Source organism: Leishmania martiniquensis, chromosome 27, assembly GCF_017916325.1.
Source record: "Leishmania martiniquensis isolate LSCM1 chromosome 27, whole genome shotgun sequence".
Taxonomy (NCBI): domain Eukaryota; phylum Euglenozoa; class Kinetoplastea; order Trypanosomatida; family Trypanosomatidae; genus Leishmania; species Leishmania martiniquensis.
Window position 1 is genome coordinate 643213 of NC_090162.1, and position 16932 is coordinate 660144.

At 60.8% G+C, this 16932-nt stretch overlaps 6 protein-coding genes across 6 annotated transcripts; all 6 read left to right on the top strand.

The window, feature by feature from the left end:
• Positions 1-222: 222 nt before the first annotated feature.
• LSCM1_03501 (uncharacterized protein) lies at positions 223-549 on the top strand (the record flags this gene model as incomplete). The annotated part of the gene is made up of 1 exon (XM_067321043.1): positions 223-549. One exon carries the CDS (start codon positions 223-225, stop codon positions 547-549), a length of 327 nt encoding a protein of 108 aa, XP_067177653.1.
• A 1342-nt stretch (positions 550-1891) lies between these two features.
• Positions 1892-2104, top strand: LSCM1_03502 (uncharacterized protein; the record flags this gene model as incomplete). Its single annotated transcript, XM_067321044.1, has 1 exon — positions 1892-2104. The coding sequence occupies one exon, from the start codon at positions 1892-1894 to the stop codon at positions 2102-2104; it is 213 nt and encodes a 70-aa protein (XP_067177654.1).
• Positions 2105-2184: 80 nt separating this feature from the next.
• LSCM1_03503 (uncharacterized protein) lies at positions 2185-2448 on the top strand (the record flags this gene model as incomplete). Its single annotated transcript, XM_067321045.1, has 1 exon — positions 2185-2448. The coding sequence occupies one exon, from the start codon at positions 2185-2187 to the stop codon at positions 2446-2448; it is 264 nt and encodes an 87-aa protein (XP_067177655.1).
• A 774-nt stretch (positions 2449-3222) lies between these two features.
• On the top strand, positions 3223-3627 carry LSCM1_03504 (uncharacterized protein; the record flags this gene model as incomplete). The annotated part of the gene is made up of 1 exon (XM_067321046.1): positions 3223-3627. The coding sequence occupies one exon, from the start codon at positions 3223-3225 to the stop codon at positions 3625-3627; it is 405 nt and encodes a 134-aa protein (XP_067177656.1).
• Positions 3628-7043: 3416 nt separating this feature from the next.
• Positions 7044-11933, top strand: LSCM1_03505 (uncharacterized protein; the record flags this gene model as incomplete). Its single annotated transcript, XM_067321047.1, has 1 exon — positions 7044-11933. One exon carries the CDS (start codon positions 7044-7046, stop codon positions 11931-11933), a length of 4890 nt encoding a protein of 1629 aa, XP_067177657.1.
• Positions 11934-13088: 1155 nt separating this feature from the next.
• Positions 13089-14390, top strand: LSCM1_03506 (uncharacterized protein; the record flags this gene model as incomplete). Its single annotated transcript, XM_067321048.1, has 1 exon — positions 13089-14390. One exon carries the CDS (start codon positions 13089-13091, stop codon positions 14388-14390), a length of 1302 nt encoding a protein of 433 aa, XP_067177658.1.
• Between the last annotated feature and the right edge of the window lie 2542 nt (positions 14391-16932).

Sequence of the window (16932 nt, forward strand, 5' to 3'; positions counted from 1 at the left end):
CGTGCTTCGCACTGGCATTTTTTTTTCACTTCGCCTCTCCGTTCCGTGTCGGCTCGATCTCGTACTGCGCCTGTGATCGGCTTTTTCGACGGAGCAGCGCCCCCTTTATTGTGGTGCCTCACCGTGGCAGCGCCGTTCCCACAGACATCGCTTTGGGTTTCGCATCTGCAGATTGTTTGGCGATCGGAGCGCAGAAAGCCGCATACCGCAAAACGAAAAAAGATGTCTGCCACACCGAAGCAGGCCTCCACCGCCACCACTTCTATCTCATCGGATGAGAAGTGGGACCACTCGCTTGAAACGCTGATCCGCAAGTCCACGATCGGGTTAGCCATCGGCATTCTTCCGGGCCTGTTGCTGGCCCGCTCACCAGCGGCACGGAGTGCCATTGTGGCCCTATGCACCGGTATCGGTAGCGGTATCGCCTATGGCGAGGCGCGCTACCTCTTCGATCACGATATCATGTTCGACAAGCGTCACTTGATTCAGGTGCAGATAGCCAGCGGCAGTGGCGGCCAAGCACGCGGGGCTCAGAAGTCGGTCGACTGAAGCGAAAGAAGGCTGCGGAAGGTGGTGTGAAAGAGGGGTAGAGCGAGGCTGTTAGCGGCCCACAACAAGTGCGGGGGCTGCGGCAGTTTGTGACGGGAGAATGAGGGGTCCCAAGTGGGCCTCGTCCCTCGAAGCCCTGCTATGCTTCCTGACCTGCACCACATGCACGTTGTCGCGTCACAGAGCTCTCGGTTAATGCCCTTCCCCCCCTCTTAACGTCATGTGGTTGTCCGTACGTGCCTACTTACGCGCCTGTGCGCATGCCTCTGTTTGATGCTTGTCGTGTTCTCATTAGAAGGGGTGTCGATGTGGTCGTGCGCTGCGGGGCTGTTTACGTGCTCACCTCGCTGTCTGTACAACCATTTTCTTTGTCAAGGAGGAGAAGACGGAGGGAAGGCCGTGGTGGTGGGTGGATCTGCAATGCATCGAGCTCGCCTGTCCACGCTTTCGGTGGGAGAGGGCGTCAATACTTTCTTGGGGCCGTTTTCGGGCTGTTGTTTTTGGGCTGCTTTCGTGCAATTCGGCGGCCCCCGCCGGCACGCAGACGCGCATCTTCACAGCGGATGTGCGTGTGCCGGGACCGGGCCCACCACAACGGTCCTCACCGCGAGAATCCCCCCGCCTCAGTCCACCCTCTCTCTCTCTCACACACCTTCTCCGGAAACAAGCGAAGACGAAAGAGCACTTCAACAGTATCGCTGGTACACGAAGCCCTCCTTAGGAGGCGCAAGCTTCGCTACGAGGATCCTCTCCTGCGACCACAACGCAGCCTCCGCCTTTGATTTCGTCAAGTGTGAGGTGGCGGCTGACGGGCTGTTCGAAGGCGTGTGCGTGTGTGGGGGCCGGATGGCCTCCTCTCATGGCAGTCAGAGGAGGTCGAGTGGGCAAAGCACTTCGTCATTTCCCGCATTCTTTTTTTTCCCATCTCTGGACTGAGAAGGCGCGGTACCGGGGGGGAGGAGGAGGAGAGGGGGCCGCTGCCTCGCTCCTGGGGCAAACGAGACCGATCCGTTTCGTCTAACCTCTCTTCACTCAGTACGGCATTCCCATCCCTTGCTCGACCTTTTTTCTCTGACGAGGGCTCCTCTCCCCCTCATTGTGCATGCGTGTGTGTACGTGCCTGTGCTCCCTCCCTCCATTTCGGTGTCGGTAGACAATCTACTTGCACGACGTCCAAGAGCCACGGGCGCCCTTGCATACAGGTACAGCGCTGACTGCGCGTAAGCGCTCTGCATATCACAGAGGCAGCAGGTTCAAATCCACAGCAGTCCAGGAAGCGGTAAAGGCACTTTTCCACTATGTGGACCACAGTTTCATTGTGCGATATCCTCTTTAGAGCCATATGAGTCACGTGGCCGTCCGTGGCAGCAGCACTGCGGCAACCCTGGCGGCTCGCCTCACCGTAGGCATGTTCACTGTCCTCACTGGTGCCCCAGACTCCGAACTCGTCAGCGGCCTCACGACCTCGATCATGGTTCCCGTGCAGGCTGAGCGAATACCCTGTATTGAAGCCCTACACCCGCTACCCCATGGCGGCCGCAACGGACGCGTTTGACGTCGAGCCTCTGCAACAGCATACGGCGTCGTGCTCTTCTGGCGACGCCATCGTGCCCATTTCGGAGGAGCGGGCGGAGCATGAGCGGAGGATGGACTAACTGGCCCTCTTACTTCTGCCGCAGCTTTCGAGATGCCACCGACTTCGTAGCGCGCGGCATCGCCTTTGTCGAACCCGAAGGCGCCACCGGAGGCATTTCAGCCGGTGTATGGCGCCTTGCCATCTGCGACGAGGGTATCAAAAATGGAAGTGGACACGGCGGAGCCACATCGGCGTCGTGGCTTGGCGCTGGTGTCCCCTGCTCGACTTATCTCGGAATGCCTGACGCGGCGGCCTCTCTCTGAACTGCGACGCGCACCTGACAGAGAAGCCCGGCTACACGCGAGGCGCACCTCACGGGGCGCATATCGACGAGCTCCGTCTGTGATGATAAGCTCTCCGAATACTGCATTATTTTTTTCTTATGTGGGCTGCGTCGCGCTCCTGCGTTGCTCATCGATTGCTCACGATTCTCGCCATACTCTTTATGCGCACAAAGAAGTGGAGTAGAGGCTACCTATGGGACACGCAGCGCCGTGGCCGCCGCCCTAGCACAGTACCGCCGGACTTTCCATATTTCTTCTCTTCCCCCCTCCCCGTCCTTCCCGCATCTTTTCTGCTCTCTCGGTGGAAGTCGGTGCCCCGGCGCGCGTATGGGGAATGGGGGTGCGCCGGTGCGGGAGCGCACTGCCGCCCTCACTGACGCACAAACGCAGAGTCGTCTTCACAGCGGCAGCGGTGGGTTCGTCAAGGCGCCTCGCGAAAACCAAAAGTACCGCTTCGAATACGCCGGGGCGGCGCAGGCGGTGGGAGGGAGGAAGGGGAGAAGCTCTCTGAAGGATGTCCCACCGCCATCACTTTCTCTCACTCTCTCTTCTTCTGCCCCCCGCTCACTCACGGCACTCTGACCTTTCCTTTTTGCTTTGCTCTTCTCCCCGACCCGCCATAGGAACTCTGAGGGCCCGTCGGCGCGCACGTCACGCCTCTTCTACACTCCTACTCCCCTTCTCTTTCACGCGCCTACGCGCATCTCGCTCTTGTCTTCGTTATCCGCCGCAGTATTCGCACAGGTAGCAGCAATGGCGGTCCCTCATGGCATGCTAATCTCCCGCAACGACATCACACCAGACAGTCTGGTGGATTTGCCGGGGGATCGCAAGATTGTGGAGCAGATTTCAAACACAATGGCCAACTCCTCCCTGTTCAAGATGGAGAAGGAGGACCACACGCTGGCGAATCTGCTGCGCATGAAGCTGCACGAGTCGCCGTTCGTGCAGATTGCTGGCTACCGCGTACCGCACCCAACAAAGCACAACGTGGAACTGCGCGTGCAGACAGCGTCGAATGGGACGGACACACCCATCCCTGCCCCGAAAAAGGCACTGCAAGACGCGATCGACGGCTGCTTGAAGGATTTAGAGGTTTTCGAGGAGCAGCTGCGGCGTGAAGCTCAGCTGAAGGGTCTTGAGGCGTCCCCTTCATGAGCGGATGCGGATAAAAGAGAAGGTCCATGCCACTGAGGGGGGGCGAACGGCTGCGAGGTGTGGATGCATGCGCATCTTTTGTCGATATGTGCTTGGACCCTCGACATGAGGAGCGCTAGGCAGCGTTTCTTCCTAGGTGGATTGCGTGCGTGGGATGATGGGTGGCAGACGTGCCTTTAGGAAGCCGGGTAAGACAGCTTTGCTGCGAATGCTCTCTGCAATGCCGTTGGGTCTTTGCTGGGCCACCGTGCGCGCGCGCACCCTTTTTTTTTTTTGGTTACGCGTGCGCGCCTGTTGCTGTCTCTACACGGGTGTTTTCTCCGTTGTCGTTGTCTCTGTGTTTTTCGCCTTTACTCTCGCTCGGCGCGCAGACCTGTTCCGCCGGCGTCAGGGCGAGAGGTGGAGCGGCTCGTTGAGCAGGCGGCCACCGCTGTCACCCGCGCGCACTCGGCCGACCATCCCTTCGAATAAAGAAGAAGCAAATGTACTCTGCAGAAAACAAAATGTACTCTTAGTCTTTCACAGTCGCCCTTCTCTCTCTTTCTCCAAGCACAAGAGGGGGAGGGAGGGGCAAGGAAAGAGCTTCGCACACCTGGCGAGTTGTGCGAGGCGCAGGGCTCTATCTCCTGCCCGGTGCCTCATCCGAATTCACTACGCTTCCTCCTCATGCGCCCTCTCTCGATCTAGTGTTCACCTCCGTGGCTGCTGCAACGTCACGCGGTGCTCGCTCCCCCACCTTCCTCCTTCTCATTTCATCAGCCTTTCTCTCTTCAACTCCTTTGGTTCTCGCCTGGCGTTCGTTCTCGCTCGCTTCAATTAGCCGCGGTGTACTGTGGCGGCGGGTGACGTTCTCGTCGAGCGGGCTCGGCCAGCGCGGCGTGGAAGGGGCGAGGAGATGGCGGTAGAAGGGGCAGGCCAAAACCGTCCGCGACTCATCGCTGCCTTCACACACGCACACACATACATGCATATATACATATATATATATGTATATATGGTGTGTGTGTGTGCCCTCACCATCATCGTCGCGATTCTCTTCCTCATCTACACTCGTCGACAGCAGGACGAAAGCAGAGGGGGGAACAGTGCCGCGCAGGTCTCGTCCTGATAGTCGCCCCTGCATCCTTGCTGCTTGTTGGTGAGCCGATCAGCAGCCGCAGCGGTGCCCTTTCAGCTACTCCCTTCTCTTTTTTTTGTTGTTCATTGGGCGCGGATCTCCTCTGGGCGGCTGCATCCGTGCCGCCTCTCCGCCCTCACTGCCTCACCGTCCGCCAGCCCGACGCCCTCACTCACTCGCTCTATCTTCACGTGTTACACAGCCAATCACTCTGTGTCTTTGGGAGCTCTCCAGAAGGAAAAGGACTGTATCGCTGAGTGGCAGCCGCGGCGCCCCTTTACCTCCCTCTCCCAGCGGAGCGCTGGTGCGTAGATCGTCGAGAGCGCCAGAGCCCTCCAGAGAAGGGGAGGGGCAGATGCTCCTTTGCATTAGCGACGCGCGAGCCTCGCCTATAGACGGCCGGTACTTGAGCGCCCGCTTACCCCATGCTTTGGGCAGTTGCCTCTTCCTCTGCGCACCTCGTGGCTCCTCGTTGCTGCTGCTTTGCCTTGCGTTGGCGCTGCCTTCGCTTGCCGCTCCGTTGCCGCCGGCCACCTCCGTCGGCCCCTGCTCCCCATCCCCCTTTTTTTCTCCTTTTTACCCGCTACCTTTGCCCTGCAGCTCGAGGGAACTCCTCAACGGAGGCGACGTGTCCATACGTGGGGGGGGGTCGCTCAGTGAGGAATAAACGTGTGCTGAAGCCTAGAGAGCGCAACGGTAATAGCGTCATGGTGCGAGAGTAGACCACCGGTGCACTAGGGGCAAGAAGCCCTTCGGCCACAGCGATCTCAACGCCTCCGCCTGCGTCATTGGTGAAGCCCTCGCGCATAGCGTGGCTACTCCCCCTGCCCCCCCTGCTGCGGCCGGCCAGCGCTCAGCCGCAGCCACCGCAGAGGCTCACCGAGAGGGCAGTATCCCTGCCCAGAAAAGGGTTGGGAGGCCATCGGTATGGAGTAGCTCTACGCGACATCACTTGGCTTGCGATGTGAGTGTTGGCCCTCCCTCCTTCCTCTTCCTCTAGCATACTTCTAGACGTGCTTTCGCAGCAGCGTGCTCTGTGCGAGCTGCCCACGGTGACGCGATCCTGCCGTCTTGCATATGCACCGACTGCTCACCCCTTTTAAGTTGGTTGCGCTGTCGCTTGGCCGCCTGACGAAGCGAAGCAGTCGCTTCGTTAAGCCGTTGGTTGACGTAGTTTACTGGAACGTTCTGCAGTTGGCGGTCACTGCACGGAGCTCATCTGCGCTGCCGTGCGGGTTGTGTGCGGCTCCGTGCAAAGGAGCGCTGTGATGTGTAGAGCGGCTCTGGCGCCTCTGCAACGCTGAGCTGCATTCCTCCGCTCTCCTCCGACTCTCGGGTTTCTCGGGAAGGGTGGGGCTCACCTCAGCTCATCTGACGTCTCCGGGACTCCGTGCACCACTTTCTGTGAGGGAGCCGAGAGGCATCTTTATCCCTGTCAACGCGTCATCACTTGTGTTCGCTGGTGCCAAGCACCCCCGACACGAAGGAGTCAGAGCGATGCATCACGCCTGATGCCGGCGACCATTTCCTCGACGGCACCTGATCGTGGCGGGCTGCACCATCCCTTGCAGATGCGCTATCGCACGCGCTAATCCACCCTGGACAGTATTACTGGCTCCCACCCGGTTCTGTTGCTGAGCCTCTCCCAGGCTAAGGGATAAAATATGGAAGGAGGAATATGTACGGTGCCCAGCTGCGGCCCTCGTGACGCAGAGGGAAAAGAGGGAAGGCGCTACCGCTGGTTTTCGATGAGCCCATCCCGTAAAAGCCGCTGCACATGGGCTGTTCTTGTGTGTGGCCGAGCCTCGCGTGGGCACGCGTCAGTGGCACAGCCCCGCCGAAGGTGTAAAGCGCAGCCCAACTCGCATCGATCGAGGCGAACATGCGGGCATGCTCATGTCCTGTGTGCGCACCTCTCTTCCTCTTGCTGCATCTCTTTGCCTGCCTACTCCCCCTCCCTCCCTCCCTCTCTGTCTCTGCCCCTCTCATACTGGAGAAATCGCTGAAGGACTGACATATACATAGGTGTATATGTGCGCGTGCGGTTACTCCTGAGTAGCTGACGGACTGTTTCCACCCGCCTATCCCCCTGCCTGCTTCCTTTCTCTTTTTTTTGTTGTCCCTCCCGAGTGGTGTGCTTTCGAGCGACTCTTCCTCGCTCCCTTTCGGCATCGCCACTGCCCAACACACGCAGAGGCGCCTTTTATTTTGGTGCCACTCATCATTTTTTTCGTTTTCTGACGGAGCGAACAATACGTCCAGGCAGCTTAGCGGCGTGCAGGGACGGTGCCACGCGGCCATGCCGTCCAAGTCCAATGCCTGCGACACATCACCTCCGCGCGTGCCAACGGAAGAGAGGGCGATGAGGCCTTCGCATTTAACGGCAGAGGCAACTAGTTGTTCGCAGCTGCTCACCCCGCCTTCAGCGATAACGAGCCCACAGCTAGGAAACCGCTTCACCGATCGTACAAGCGCACATTCTCTGCACATACGTCGCAGCAGTACGGTGCTTGAATCGACAGCACAGATGTCAAGGTCGGGCGGTGCGTCATCAGCGTGCCATCCCTTCGACTCGGGCCTCGATGGTGATACGGCCGCCCTATTTGAGGTACTGAACTTCTCCACGGTTTCTCTCCTCACCGTGTGGGTGGTGGACTGCGCTGCAGGGCTCTTCTCACTTGTTCTGTCAGACGTGTACGTGAACCAGTACCCCGAGTTCCCGCTCATCTTCTTTCTGGCCCTTGGCTCACACTTGAACCTCTTAGCCGGCGTCTTTGTGTACCTTCTCGGCCGCAGGAAGTACGGCCCTCAGGCGTATCGCTTCTATCAGCCGTTCGCGGGTGGGGTGCAGTTTGTGCTGCTGCAGTGCTTTGGAGTCGCGTGCGTGGCGGCCTCGCTTCTTCTGACGGCGGCCTACTGGCTGCTCTTCGAGCCAGAAGCGAAACATTCGCACGGGTTCATGAGCACGATAGGCGTGCTGGCGCTGTTTGGCAACATTCTTATACTGCTCTCGCTGCGCAGCTTCAGCTACTACGATCCCGCTAAGGCATCGGAGCCGAGACCGGTCACTGCGCTACCAAGCACCAGTGCCGCCTTCCTGGCTGACAACGGTGTTTCAGCGTTCTTGCAGTATCTGCGCCGCCGCCCCAACGCAGAGAGCGCGCTGGAGGTGTCGATGCTGATGGCACAAAGTATGCTTAGCGTGGTGGCCATCCACTTTCCAGGGCTGCAGGAAATTATCTTTCGCGTGAACCTCGCCATAACACTGACGTGTGGCACGTTGAGCCTGCTCTTCATTGGGCATCGGCGCTCCCTCGGCTTCATCAGCTTCCGCTTGTGTATGCATCGCGCCTTTGACAGCATTCTTCTGTGGCTGTCCCGATTTATGTACCTCGCCGCAGTAATCGCCAACGTGTTGCTGCTAGCGGACTCTCGTGCGCACACTGTGAAGCCCTCCTCTGTGCTAGCTGTTCAGGGACTGAGTGTCGTGAGTTGCATTGCGCTGCTGATGTTTGTGCGCACGATGCGCTATGAGGCTATCGAGGAGATGCCCGACGTTCCGAGCAGTGTTTTCGAACTGGGCGGCGTGGTGGCTGTGGCGGCGGCGTTTCTACTGGCATTCCTCAACGTGAGCATCTTCTTTTACGCACAGAACTTCCCCGACGGCCTCGATGAGACGGTGGAGGGGACGAACTGGACGTATCAAGAGGTACTGCTGCTTGTATCGCAGCTGGCGCAGCTTCTCTCTCTGCTGCCAACGCCGATGGTATACGTTTCTGGCGCAGTTATGCACGGCGATCACTTCCGCATGCTGTCCAACAGCCGCCCCGCTGAGACGCTCCCGGTGCTGCTGCTACAGACTTTGAGCTATCTGCTGTACGTCGCCTCCATCATCAGCTTCACGCTTTTTCTATCCAGCAGCACACCATTCATTGCCTCGCTGGAGGCGGTGATGTCCACGCTCAGTGTCTTCTGCATGACGTGTGCGGTACGACTGTTCAGCTCTATTATGCTCCGACGGCACACCCTCCAGGCTGCGTCAGGGGGGGCGGTGAAGCCGGCCTCGTCGCTGCTGGTCAATGGAAGGGATACCTTCCAGGGGCCCCTCAACCTTTCCAGGGCACCACCCCGCCCCGATGCCGCGCCGTCACCCGACACGGGCAGCCCAACGTCGGAGGAGTTGGCCACCACCGCGTACATCATGAACGGGGAGATGATCTTTGGCTACCTTTTATGCCTGACAAACGTGCTGCTTCGGCTGCTCGTCGACATTTCGTTGCATCACGTGTGGGGCGAGGTGGAGCTCCCACACGTGCGCCTGATCATGATAGCCAACATCTGCTTCATTGCGTGCGTGCCGCTGACGCACTACTCGGGCAGGGACAAGGGTGTGCAGGTGTTTCACCCCTTCTCCGGCAGCGGCAGTTTTGTCGCGCTGCAGGTGCTCGGGTGGATGATCTACGCCATCTTCGTCATCATCATCATCTTCGGGACTCTTCTGGTGAGCAGCCCCAACAGAATGCCCATGGAGTGGCACACGCTTATGGAGGACGGACATGTCATGTACACCTTGTTCGGGGTCCTTGAATTGATTCCGGTGGTGCTCATTACGGTGTCCATTGTGATCGAGGCCCGCTACACCATGGCGACGGCGCTGCAGCAGCGCTTGGCGAAGGAGTCGTTCCTGGAGCTGCGCCGCTTCATGCGCGAGAAGTTGGCGGACAAGTCGGACGAGGAGAAGGCCGTGGCCCAGCTGGCCTTTCAAACGCTCATGACAGCAGCTCTGCACAGTTTTGATATCCCGTGCACCGACAATCTCCTGAGCATCTACAACGAACCTGCGATAGCGCGACGCACCGAGAAGAGCGCCCGCGCGCCGAGCCAAGTCAGCACTGGTACTAACGATGAGACTGGCGCGGGGGGCGGTGACGAAAGCGGAGAACGCCTTGACTGGACCTGTGCTGGCGAGGACTTGAACACTCAACGTCAGCGTCACGAAGGCGTGCGTCTCATTGTGACACTCCTCTGCTGCGCGTCAGCCGCCTTCTTCGTGGTCGCTGCATTCATGGCTAAGATTGTCATCTTGTCATTGGGGTTCGCGGTGACCGCGATGATCATCTGCACAATTTCCTGCGTCGGCGCCCACGCTGGATACGGTGCGGTCCTCCATCGCCACTCAAGCTTGTACGCAGCATTTATGCCGTTCCGCGGCGGGCCGGCGTTCGTCATTCGGCAGCTTGCCGGCTGGTGCTGCTACGCAGGCGCGCTTCTGGTGACGCTCACCACGACGATTGAGTCTGTGGAAGTCTCGGCCACTGCCATGGTGATTGCAGCGCTGCTGTCAGTGGCAAGTCAGGTATTTATCTTCACTTCGGTCCCGCTGTTCTCCTACCGGCGCGGTGAGGCGACCATTCTGGAGGTGAACGGCGAAGGCATCGTGGCTCTGCTGACCTTCTCTGCCGCAATCGCCTTCGGCCGCGTTTACACGCCTGTCGTGGCCTTCTTTGGACGTGATGCACAGCATTATCTTCACTACAGCGACGAAAGCAGCGTGTCCCGCCGAACGCGTGTGCCTTTTGTGCTGGCAGTGATGAGCCTGTCCATGTCCGTGCCTTGCACCCTGATAGCCCTCAGCCGCACAAAGCGGCAGTGGGAACGTGCCATGAACACCGGCGTTGCATCCGAGGGGCAATCAGCGCAGGATCAACGCCCCCCTGACCGGAGGCGCCGACGCTCCATGTGGGCAGCAGGCGTTTCGAACCTTATGGAAGTCCTCGTCATTCTGTTCGCCACCGTGACTCCGCTGTCCATCGGATTCTTGGTCTATTACTTCTTCACACAGTACACGCCGCGCCTGGTGCAGGTGATCGAGGCCTACCTGCCAATCTGCTTCGCCCTCACCGCGCTGACGCTGGCGCTGTCTGTCGTTCCGTACGTGACGAATGTCGGTGTGCCGCCGTTCGTGGTGGCGGTGCGCGTGACGGCTGTGGCGTGGGCGCTGTACGGCCTCCCCTTGATCGCTGGGAGCGTGCTGTTTCTGCCGTCGCTGCTTGTGCCACGGCACAGCACCCTGTTCCTTGCATGCGGCACGGTTGCCATGTGCATCGGCGGAAGCTTGGCGCAGGTGCGGCTCGCGATGAGGCTTTCGGTGTACGCAATGATCGGCTACCTGACGTACCAGATGTGCGTGCAGCTGATGGATGCCGGCCTGTCGCTGGCGATGGTGCGCGCGCTTGGCGTGCACGTCCTCGACTGCGCGCTGCTGGGCGCGTGGCTGTGGTACATCCCGCTGTACGCGGGCAAGCCGTCCTACACCGGGCTGCAGCGCAGCATGCGGTTCACGGAGTTTGCGCGCAGCTTCCTGTTCGCCGACGCGGTGAAGTACTTTGACTTCCGCGTGATTGTGGACGACCCCGCCGTGCAGATGCGGGACGACACGTCGCAGTATCTGTTCTCCTTCCACCCCCATGGTGTGTTTCCCGGCACGGCGCTGTTTGCCCCTCTGACGGCGGAGTGGGCCCGCAAAATCGGCGTCAACGCGAAGAGCTATGTGTCGACGCACATCGCGAGCGTCGTTTTCAACCTGCCGCTGCTGCGCGACTTCAACCTGCGCCTTGGTGCCCTGTCCGTGAGCCGGCGCTCTGTGGAGGCGAGCCTGGCGCGCGGCAACAGCGTCCTTATCGTGACAGGTGGCCAGGCGGAGATGCTGCACACGGAGGTGAGTGCTCGGAGGCTGACCCTGATCACGCAGCACACTGGCTTTGTGCGCCTCGCCATCGCATCGCGGGTGCCGCTGGTGCCGCTGCTGTGCTTTGGGGAGAACAACGTGCTGGGGCTGCTGCAGTTTCCGCGCATGCAGCGGGTCTCGCTCAAGCTGTTGGGCTTTCCAGTTCCGATGATTCCGTTTGGCCGATTTGGTCTGCCTGTGCCGTTCCGCACGCCGCTGACGCTTGTGGTGGGGCCGCCGCTTACTATACCCAAGGACGCGGACGAGAACAACCCCGACGACGTGCGGCGCGTGTCGGAGGCGTACTTCCAGTCGCTGAAGGAGCTGTTCTACCGCCACCGCGCGGAGGCCGGGTACGCCGGCATGGAGCTCGTGCTGGTGAACGAGAAGGAGGAGGTGCGGAGGCGCAAGCAGGCCCGCGAGGCTGCGGCTGCGGTGGCGCCTAAGGAGAAGGCCGCGTAATGGGCCGGCCGCTGCCTGCCGTGTGTGTGTGTGTGTGTGTGCTGCCTCTCCCACACGACACAAATACACACGCGCACACGCTGGCGCGCCGCTGGCCCCTCTTTACAGGTCAGCTGAGCTGTGCTTCGCGGCTGGAGTCCGGCGGGCTTTCCCAGCGCTCCGCCTCCACCGCTGACCCCCTTCGCCGCGCCCCCAACCCCACTCCTGCTTTTCCTCTGCGGACATCCGCAAACGCGGAGATGGAGCAGTCGAGGGAGTCGTGCGGTCGCGCCGATGCAGGCGCCGGCTCGGTGTAGGACTGTGGAGTGAGGAGGAAGGCGGGCAGGCCAAGAGGGCCGCGGGAGAGGCGGCGACTGCCTCCCTCCCCCTCCTCCCCCTTTTTCGCGCCGCAGCAGAGGTGCCCGAGAGCGACGGATGATGCTCTCACCACCCGCTGACTTACCTCCAATATGGATGATGCGCTCGCTGGCATTTAATTGGGACCAGGGTACGTCTGTCTTTCGCCGGTGATGCTACTCCCAGGTGCCTGGTGTTTGTGCTAGAGTGTGTCTTGCAGTACTGTGGCGGGTGCGACTTCCCACTCTGACGAAGAACGGTAGCCCTTGTATGCTGTCTCTTCTCCCTAGCGTGTCTATGACGAATAAGCGCGTTGGGTGTGGGCACACTGTGTGCCTTCGTCTCTGCTCGCCAACACGCATTTCTGTCTAAAAAAGCGGAAGCGAACCCATCGACCAAATACAGAGGCTTCCGAGGGGAACAATGGGTGCTCTGTGCCGCCTGCTGTCTTCACCTGCCCGCCCGCCCTCACGCGCTCTCCTCCTCGTACTATCAGCTGTGGGCCTCCATGCCCTCTTTCTCCGCTCTCGTGTCCTTCGCCACGGCAAGCGTTGGCTTGCTATATTCGGCGCGCAAGTGAGGAATGCTTCGCGCGCTTTCTCTGCGTTCTGTTGGCCAAATTCTATCGCCCCCCTCGCCCTGCCTCCTCGCCTGCGCCACTCGCGCGTCCCCCTTCGAAGTGGGCCGACCTCGCTGGTCACCTTGCCACGCCACCCTCTGCACCTCGCGTTCTCTTTTTCGAGGCTTGACGCCACACCACCCAATTAGTGGGCGCTGAAGGCTTAGTTTTGGCAGCACGCACAGTGCGATCTGCGCGCGATGCTGCGTCGTGCGCCCCGGTGCCTCGCGCGCTGCAAACACGGGCAGACCGCGTGGTCGCCGAACAATACGAGCAGCGGCGCGGCGCCGACGAACGGGATCACGGCGCAGGAGGCGCTGCAGATAGCGTACCGACCGATGCCGCTGGCGAACACTGTGGAGTACGAGGAGGACTTCGGTGCAAACATGATGATCCACCGCGAGTTCGTGTCGTCGAAGCACCGCACGCGCATGGCTTCGGACATCTCTGCGCTGGCGTACAGCGACCTGGAGCTTGCGCGGGCGCGGCAGCAGCTCGCGGGTGTGATGAACCGCGAGCGACGCGGCGCGCTTGTCGGAAGTGGCGGCGAGGCTGGCGACCGCGTATTGTTCAACTCGGACCTGGACGAGACGACGCGGGAGGTAAAGAGCGCGCGCTTTCTGTTCAATGAGCAGCGCATGCGGTTCTGCGACCGCTTCCAGACATTCTTCCGTGAGCGCATCGAGCGGCAGGCTCGTTGCAAGGCGGGCGCCGGCGAGGACCGGCACTACTACTTCTCGCTGATGGAGGCGTGCGCTGTGCTGCACGGATGCGATACGGCCGATGCCCGGGAGGTGTACTACCGCCGCTTCCTGGGGCTGGACCTGGACACGCTCGAGGCGGAGGAGGCCGCTATGCGTGCGCGTGCAGCAGATGCAGCGGAGGTGAGCGCGCATCTGGCGCAGGGGCAGGCTAGCGCAGGAGGTGAAGCTCTCGTGACTGCTGGAGCGTGTACTGCCGGGGGCCCGAGGAACGCGCTGGACGCGGTGCAAGAAATCATCGAGGCGCTTCCGCCGCTGTTTCCGCCGCCCACAACTGCTGAGGAGGATGAGGCCGGCGAGGCCTCCCCTGACGCTCAGCCGGCGCATGCTCCGGCTGCGGGTGCCAGCGAGCTGACTCCTGCAGCGGCACCCGCGCACCTTGCCGAGGACGTTGCGCCGCTGTTCAAAGCGTATCTCGCGCATGCGCGCGGCGAGAGCCCTGTAGCCTCGTATGACATAACAACGGTGGGCGCGCACGCGGCGCACGCGGAGCGGCGGCGGTGGCGCTCGCTCATGGACAAGATTGCTGCGGAGGACTACCACGAGCTGAGTGATGCGGAGTTGGGGGACGCGTACGTGCTGAATGGCCAGTTGCATACGGTGAAGTTCTTCGACTTGAAGGTTGGGGACACGGTGCGCGAGATCATGCAGCTGCTGGAGCGCGAGACGGGCTCGAGTGCGTCCGGTGACAGGGATGTGCCTGTTGAAAGGTCGCCGACGCACCCCGAGCGACGTGTGTGAGGCAGTCGTGTTGCAGGGCTGCCGCTCTCCAGTCACTCTCGCTTCGGGAGCCCTCCCGCTGAGGGAGATGTGTGTGCTGGACGCGGGCCAGCCATAGCGGGGAGTGGGCTCCCTCCTCCTCCGTGCCCCCTCCCTTCTTCTTCGCTGGCGTATGACACGGCGCATCACAAGCAAGGCGTTCCTCCCCCCTCAAAGCTCTTCCCTTCCTGCTTTTCTTTCCTTGCGCGTGCGTTGATCTTTACAGTGCCTTCGTGCCTAAGCACAGAGGTGTCACGCCGAATGCGAGCACACGCGGAAGAGGAATACTTGGGCGGCGCGCCGGTTCACCGTTCGGTGTCGGTCGCACATGAGCGATTCGGCGGGCACGGCCCCTTGACGTCATGGCTCCCAGCTGCCGTTGTGCACCGCTCCCCGGCTTCACCTCCTTCTCCTCACTCTCTCTCTCTACATCTCGTATCGCCTTCGTTGTGTTGGGGCTTCCCTCGCCTCCCGTGCATAGACATGCACGCAGGTCCGGCTCCTTCGACGCATCGATTCATTCTGCTGACCAAGCCGCACCGATAATACACCCCCGCGCGCTTTCCCTTCCCCTCCCCCCTGCCCGCCCCCTCTCTCACTACCATTGGACTGGCTGCTGCACTGCACCCACTGAACTCCCCCTCCCACACACTGCACAGACGACGACTTGCCTGAAGTACACCTCTCACCCCCTTGCTCTCTGCCCCCTTTCGTTCACTGACGGCAGTCGGCAGACGGCATTGGCTGCGCCTGCACGATGACTCAGAGTGTTCACTCCCCCGACGCGCAGATGGCCTTCGTGAGCGAGTATGGCGCGTCCTTCAGCGATGACGCGGTGATGGAGCTAAACAGGGTGAGCGAGGCGCAGACGAAGGACATGGTGTCCCCGTCGCCGACGCCGGACGCGGATGAGGCGGCAGACGCGGCAAAATATCGGCCGCGCAACTGGCTCACACACCTGCTGAACAAGGCCGTGCCACATGGCGGGACGCTGTCGAACTCGTACAACCTTGCTGCGGTGACCCTGGGCTCCGGTGTCATCGCACTGCCTTCTGTGTTCCAGGCGACGGGCATGGTCGTGTCCATCGCCGTGCTGATGTTGATCACGCTGAGCACCGTGTATTCGGTGTACATCATGATCCAGGCGGCGGACAAGACAGGGCGGCGGCTGTACTCGTACGAGGCGCTTGCGCGTGGGTTGCTTGGGCGCGGCTGGGACTATCTCGCCGCGTTTCACATGTGGATGTTCTGCTTTGGGTCGTGTGTGTCGTACGTGATTTCGACGGGTGACCTGCTGTCGCGCGCGACGGACGACCCGACGGTGAACAAATTCGTGCGATCAACGCGGGGCAACCGCCTGCTTGTGTTTGTAATATGGGCGTGCGTGATGCTGCCGCTGTCGATCCCGAAGGAGATCAACTCGCTGCGCTACTTCTCGATCATTGGCGTGTCGTGCATGATAAACTTCGTGATTGTCATCATCATCCACTCGGCCATGAACGGGTTTCAGAACGGGCGGCCGATCCATCAGCCGCAGATGTTCAAGAGTGGCAACAACGCGATTGTGGGGTTCTCGAAAATTCTGTTCGCGTTCCTTGCTCAGACAAACGTGTTCGAGGTGGCGCGCGAGACACCAAAGCCGAGCCCCGGGCGTATCTCGAAGGACATGGCGATCAGCCAAGTCGTGTGCTGCGCCCTGTACATCCTCGCGGGCGTGTTCGGGTACCTAGAGTTCGGCGAGCAGGTGACGGACTCCATTCTGCGGTACTACAACGTGCGCAGCGACGTGCTTGTGGCAATCGCGTACGTCGGGATCGGGGTGAAGATGTGCGTTGGGTTTGCGATCTGCATGCAACCGTCGCGCGACGCGGTGTACTACTGCCTCAGCTGGCACTTTCCGATATTCAAGGACATCCGGAGGGTACCGTTCTGGCTGAACGCTGCCATCTGCGCCGGGTTCTCTGTGCTCGCGCTTGTGCTGGGGCTGTTCATACCAAGCGTAGACATCGTCTTTGGTCTTGTGGGAAGCTTCTCCGGTGGGTTCTTGGGGTTCATCTTCCCAGCTCTGTACAGCATGTACGCCGGCAACTGGGGTCTGAAGGAGGTGGGCTGGCTACACTACCTCTCCACGTACTCGCTACTGATTGCCGGCGTGGTTTCCGTTGTATTCGGCACGGTTGCCTCGATCTATGGGGTGGTCAGCTGAGCAGCGGCGAGGCAGTCTCGCTCGTCTGCGGTCGCTCGCTGCGTCGGTGTTTCACGCGTTTGGAGGAGGAGGCGAAAAGGGGTGGCTTAGGGCTGAGGGTAGGATGCTCTGAGCCTGTGCGTGCTCTCATCACCCTGTGCCACCCGCCTTCCCACCACCATCACCTCACTTTTGGCGCACGTGCCTTCCTCCACCTTTCGGTGCCTTTGCGTCGTTGGCTCGGCATAGGTGGACATGAAGTTCGGCCATGTGGGAAGTTTTTTGAAGGGGGCTCGGCCGTCCTCGAAGCCGATTCGTGGGTGTGACCGCACCCATGAC